The sequence below is a fragment of the Anastrepha ludens genome, chromosome 2 (assembly GCF_028408465.1).
Source record: "Anastrepha ludens isolate Willacy chromosome 2, idAnaLude1.1, whole genome shotgun sequence".
Classification (NCBI taxonomy): Eukaryota; Metazoa; Arthropoda; class Insecta; order Diptera; family Tephritidae; genus Anastrepha; species Anastrepha ludens.
The window spans coordinates 175,888,288-175,894,739 of record NC_071498.1 but is presented as its reverse complement, the minus strand read 5'-3'; the positions used below and the strand labels follow the sequence as shown (position 1 = coordinate 175,894,739).

Genomic DNA, 6,452 nt, shown 5'->3' with positions numbered 1-6,452 from the left:
GAAGTACTTCAGGGGATGGGAGGAAGTGATCGATGTTACCCTAATGTCTGAAAACAGTTCAGTAAGGTTAGACAATTGGAGGGTCTCTGATAAAAGGTCTTTTTCGGATCACAGCTGGATCCTGTACGATCTGGATCTTAATGTTGATCCGCCCTTACCGTATAGGAATACACTAAGAACCAACTGGAAAAGGTTCAGAAACATAGTCAATAAAAGGATAGGAGAGATTCCCATCCACAAAATCACTCTCACCGAAAACCTTGAGAGTAGGGTCACAACACTGGAGAAGGCATTTAGTAGGGCCTACAAAACGTCCTGTCCCATAAAATTTAGCAAAAAATCCCATCCCCCTTGGTGGAGCAGTGAGCTTTCAAAACTAAGGGAAAAATCTAGATCAACATTTAACCTCAGCTACTCGACAGGAAGTTGGCAATTGTACAAAGAGAGTCGGAGGCAGTACAAGAAGGCAATTAGGGCCGCCAAGAAAGAGAGCTGGAGCGAATTTTGTTCGTCAATCGAATCCACCAGGGATTCTGCTAGGCTTAGCCGTGTTCTGTCCAAAGATCATTCAATGGCTTCTTGGGTCAAGAAGCCTGATGGTACTTGGACAGCTACGACAGAGAAATCGCTAGAACTTCTGCTAAACACGCATTTCCCGGGGTGCAGCGTCCACGAAAGTGGGAGGGGAAGTATCAGGCGGAGCCAATATAATCCACAGCACCTCGCAAAAGAAATAATTACAAAGGAGAAAGGTGCATGGGCAATTAAATCTTTTCCACCTTTTAAATCTCCGGGGCCAGATGGGATCATCCCAAAGATGTTACAGGAAACCTTGGACTGTATCCTACCATGGCTAGAGGAAATTTTTAAAGCGTGTTTAAACCTAGGTCACATTCCAGATAGTTGGAAACTAGTCAAGGTCGTCTTCATTCCAAAAATAGGCAGGAGGGGACATGAATCAGCGAAAGACTATAGGCCAATCAGTCTTTCGTCTTTCCTGTTAAAAACCTTTGAAAGACTTTTGGATATATATCTTAGAAGCTCTTTGAAGAGCTCTGGTATATCTACTGCTCAACATGCGTACCTTAAAGGCAAATCTACGGAGACAGCGCTTCAAGAGGTAATCCGAACAATAGAGGGCTCTCTAGAGAACAAACATTATACCATGGATGTAGAAGGCGCCTTTAACAATGTTAGTACAGATGCGATCCAACGGGCGTTGATAGACTTAGAGGTGGACAATTGCATCAGTAATTGGGTCATCTCTATGCTAGAAACCAGGATCATCAAAGCTAATAAGCAAACATCTTAATTAAACTTAATAGAGGGGGGTAAAGTAAAAAGTAAAGTAAAAGTGGTGGTGCACGCTGATGATGTAGTGCTAATGGTGTCAGGACTGTGTCCCAATACGATCAGTGGGATCATCCAAAGGCATTAGGCGGGCTTAACTCTTGGGCCACAGGATGTGGCTTAAGTTTAAGCCCACGTAAAACAGAACTTATGCTTTTTACCACCAGATACAGGGTACCAACTTTTAGCCTACCAAATATCAGCGGACAAACTCTTTCACTTTCACCCCGTGCAAAGTACTTAGGGGTAATTCTGGACTCCAAACTTAGCTGGAAGTTAAACGTCGAAGAAGGGGTAAGGAAAGCAAAAATTGCTTTATATGCCTGCAAACGTATGCTTGAAAGAAGATGGGGTCTTCAACCTAAGCGTACATTATGGCTGTATAAGACGGCTATACGACCTATTCTATCATATGGTTCGGTAGTTTGGTGGAAGGCTCTAGAGAGAGAGTACAATACCAAACTACTAGGCAGAATACAAAGATCAGCATGTGCAATAACGGTCGGTGCAATCAGATCATGTCCTAGAGAGGCCCTCAATGCACTGACACACGTCATTCCGATAAACCTACATATTAAGAAGACGGCAACCATGAGTGCATTTAGGTTAAACGAAGCGGGCCGCTAGAGAGAAAAAACTTATGGTCATGCTAGTCTATTATTGCGACAAACTCAGTTAATCTCGGTGAGAACTGACTACATCGTCCCGACGGTAACTTTTAATAGGAATTTTGCCACTCTCTTTCCAACTAAGGAAGAATGGAATAAGGGATTCTCTCTAAACAACTTCGACACTACAGTTTATACGGATCGAAGTAAAATGGGCTGCGGTGTTGGAGCTGGTATATATTCTCACAGACTTAAAATTGAGAAATCTGTGCGTCTCCCCAATACCAGCAGTGTCTTCCAGGCGGAAGTACTGGCAATTGGGCAAGCCTGTAGGCTTCGCAGATTTCTCTTTTAAGGGTAATATCGCCATTCTCTCGGATAGCCAAGCTGCAATCCAGGCACTGGGTTCGGCCAAAACAACCTCCAAAGTGGTGGAACAAAGTAGGAATAACCTCACCATCTTGAGTGAAAACCATAAAGTACCATAATCTGGGTCCCGGGACATCGGAACATTGAAGGTAACGAAAAAGCAGATGAACTGGCAAGAGGGGGATCTGCCATGAATAACGCTCTTGCAGAATCGGTACTCACACCATTAGGTGCAGTCAAGAGCACAATTTCCCTAAAATACCTCCGAATCGCTGACTGTAGGTGGAAATGCAAAATTAATATAGCAGAACGTCATGGCCCACCTACAACCTCAAGCAATCGTCGGCATTAATAAGAATGAAACAACGGGACGCCTGGACACTAACGGCAGTCCTAACTGGCTTCTGGTCTATCGGAGAACAAGCAGTCAAAATGGGTATCCCTCACAATACATACTGTCACAGTTGCAAACAACCGGAGAAAAAGGAAACCATCTTCCATTTCCTCTGTGAATGTCCTGCCCTATGGAAGGACAGAATGTTAACCCTGTGCCAACCGCTGTTCGAGAATCTCGAACAACTATCTGGCTTAGACGTTAACAACCTAATAAGGTTCCTTAACCGCACAGACTGGATATAGTTTTGCTGTAAATAACCGTTAAACAAGTTGGTAACGAGGATGTGGCAACAAAATGGCGCGGAAGCGCTAGTTGGATTCTGGAAGAATCACCACTTTAACCAACCAACCAAACAAGGAAGTGGTTGCCTGGCGATATATGCAGCAATACTTTTCATACATCCAACATCCATCATCCATCTTACTCATTATTTCCTTTCCCTCAATATCGAAATGTTTGAGAACCCAGGTGATAGTCCCAACCCGCGATGCTATGCAGCAATAGTTTGTCGAATGGCTTGTCTATATGTTAACAATTATTAACTTTTATCTTTCACTTAACATTCCATGCGCTCTACTATATTTTCAATTATCATCACCTGTCAAGTTTTCGTCATTCACGCCGGTATATAAATTCTGGAGCTGTCACAAAACCACTATCGTAGTCGCGAAATGCGCCGCAGTATATTTTGGCTCGCTGCGATCGCCGTCTCTATAAGTACAATCAACACCGCTAAAGCCAGTCGTAGGGAAGATAACTCGCCCGAAGCAGCTCACGTGTCATTGCGCATTATCGGTGGTCATCCGGTGTCGATCGCAAACTATTCCTATCTGGTATCGATGCGAATATGGGGCTTACATTTTTGTGGCGGCAGCATAATAAGTAAACGAGTTGTATTGACCGCCGCGCATTGTTTCAAATATGAGAAGAATGCACGCAAGTACAGCATTCAGTATGGCGTCACACAAATTGGGGGCACAAAAAATATCATTCACGCCTCAAGGTTGCGAAAGCACCCCAAATTCAAACATACCGATTCGGACTACGATGTCGGTTTGATATTCCTCGTCCATGCCATACCGCTTGGTGTTCACGCGCATTCCATTGCGCTCGCTACCCGTCTACCAAAAACTGGTAGCCCAGCCAACATCGCGGGCTGGGGCACAATCGAGGAAGATGGCAATGAACTACAGCATTTGCAAGCTGTCATCGTGCATACACTCGCTCGTGCGGAATGTTCCACAAATTACAAGGACTATATTAAAATAACCCCACGAATGCTGTGCGCTGGCGAGCCTATTGACGGCAGAGATACCTGCGCAGGTGACTCTGGTGGCCCGCTGGTGGTGGGTGGTGTGCAAGCGGGTATAGTCTCGTTTGGCACAGGCTGTGGACATAAGGAGTATCCGGGTGTTTATACTAATGTAGCCGCTCTTCACAGTTGGATCGAGAAGAATATCAAGTGAAAATTGTGTATAAAAAAGTATGTAGTACAGTCTGTGAAAAAAATATGGTACTTCAAAATTTTGACACGTTTTTTATTACTAAGCTATTTATCTATCTATTTTTTTTATTTAAACTATTTTTTTGTAAAAACATATATTAGTTCACTCTTTAATAAAGACGATATTAACCTAAGTTTTAAAACTCCATGCAAAATTTATAAAAATTCGACTAATTATAATCAAATGTTTTATTAATATTAAATATTAATTAATCGGAATTAAAAAAAAAAATGGGTACGTAGTTTTATAGCCCACCACATTTTAGTGCAATAGAGAGTAAATTTAAGTTGCTCCAAATTCTAGTTGATTCTGGATAGTTGTTTCCTGACGCAGTTCATAAAAGAAGGAAGAAAAGGAGGATGGAATCCGAAGTGAGCAACCTTGAACAACAGGTACCTGGCAGTTGTACCAACTAACGCAGAGGAACGAGTTCCGCGGGAGCTAAGATTGTAGAAGTAGAGCGAAAGCGAATCCGTCTCGGGGTCCTCTATCGTCTGTTGGAGGTAAATATGCTGCTACAGGGGCGACCGGTATGATGATGGAGATCTTGTGGTGATAGATATATCCAATTGAACTTTGTCGACAGCCAAGGTTAGGAAGCTATAGGGTAATCAAAAGATGTACCTAGATTGGAACGAATGAGAGTTGAGTCTGTAATGCCAGTTTTTGAGGCGTGTAATTTTGCCGTTCAGCAAACGAACAAGATTCAAAACCTGGTGAGCGCGAGCGCGCTGATCTTTGGGCTTCCAAGGCAGCCGCGAGCGATCATCTCTAGGCTTCATACTTTAAACGATGGATTTGAAACGACGCACTGGAGGTCATACCACTATTCCAAAGCGGTAACGGATCCTAAATATGGAAACGTTTCCCACGTAATTCTTGATACGGACCCAGTCATGAAAGTCATACGGTCTAGGTATGGAATGAGCTTAAATCTCGGCCGAGTACTTGTTACTGTACTTGATTCAGATATGGGCAAGGTGTAACTTGAAATTATGACTGTCCCATATGACTCTCAACATTTTCTTGACACAAACTAACTTGCACCACAGCATTTCGACTACGGCTTAAGAATGCCGGCATAAGAGTGCGGTAGCCATGCGAAACTGCACAGAAATCCTCAAATACTATTAATTCAAGAACCGTGCGTGTCTAAAGGACAAATACAGGGCTTGGGAGATATAAAATGGGGATCTATCCTTTATAAAAAGGGAGAGGTCCGTCCGTGTATTAATTGCCAAAAGCGGTCAATTGGACTGATCGAATAGACCATGTAACGGCGGATTTATGACGGATATCATATTCAAAAAATAAATCCCATGATATTATCTGCCAAATTATTAGATTAGGCAATAAGTTCGTAGCGTTTTTACCAAAGACTTTTATTTAAGCAAGAAATAATAATTATATCACTAAGTTCATCAATTACACATTTTGCCGTTGCTGTTTACAACCTCTTCCCACCTCTCGACCAACTCGTTCATGCCGTTCCGCCTAAAATCCCCTGGTCTCGTGTCAAAGAAGTTGGTGAGCCAGTTTTTAAGAACCTCTTTGCTATTGAAGGTCACGCCTTTCATATGGTTTGGCAGGGAGTAGGGAACGGAAAAGATGGTAATTGGTCGGTGCAAGGTCCGGAAAATTCGGCGGAAGCTGAAGGACCTCCCACTCGAGCTCTTGGAGTGCGGCTTTGACGACTTGTGCAACATGAGGCCAGGCGTTGTCGTGAAGGAGTATGCTTTGACCATGTCGATCAGATTGCTTCAGTCAATGTAGCTGGGCAATATAGAGCTGCTTGTTGACCATGGCCTTCAGTTGGAGCATTTCCCAGTGCACCATTCACGCCCAGTCCCGCCAAACACATATCATGACTTTCTTTGGATGAATATCCGGCTTGACTCTCGGCTTTGACGTGTCTCCTCGAGCCACACACTCCTTTCTCTGCTTCATATTGATGTAGAGGCGCCATTTCTCATCTCCCGTGACGATTCGGAACAAAAGCGCTGTTTATTCGAGCAACACGCTCGAAGGCGGGCGAGATGCTGAGAAGCAATTTGAAGGCGACTTTCTTTTACAACTATCTCGATTCAAAAAACAGTAATAATAATTGCCGCATAAACTTCTGTTAGGTATTCGACCGAGCTCGTTGTCTTATTTGTGTTGTGCGTCTTGTGTTGTTCCCTAAATGGTGTGACCTCCAGCTTCAAGCGGACACCGTACGGTGAA

The 6,452-nt window shown here is 43.5% G+C and overlaps 1 protein-coding gene across 1 annotated transcript; it reads left to right on the top strand.

Moving 5' to 3' along the window:
• The first annotated feature begins 3,395 nt into the window (after positions 1–3,395).
• On the top strand, positions 3,396–4,276 carry LOC128860545 (trypsin alpha-3-like). The gene has a single exon (XM_054098137.1). It carries the CDS (start codon positions 3,396–3,398, stop codon positions 4,188–4,190), a length of 795 nt encoding a protein of 264 aa, XP_053954112.1. The 3' UTR covers positions 4,191–4,276.
• The last annotated feature ends 2,176 nt before the right edge of the window (positions 4,277–6,452 follow it).

Excerpts from the sequence above, each read along its gene's own strand:
- LOC128860545 (XM_054098137.1), top strand. The coding sequence starts at position 3,396 with ATGCGCCGCAGTATATTTTGGCTCGCTGCGATCGCCGTCTCTATAAGT.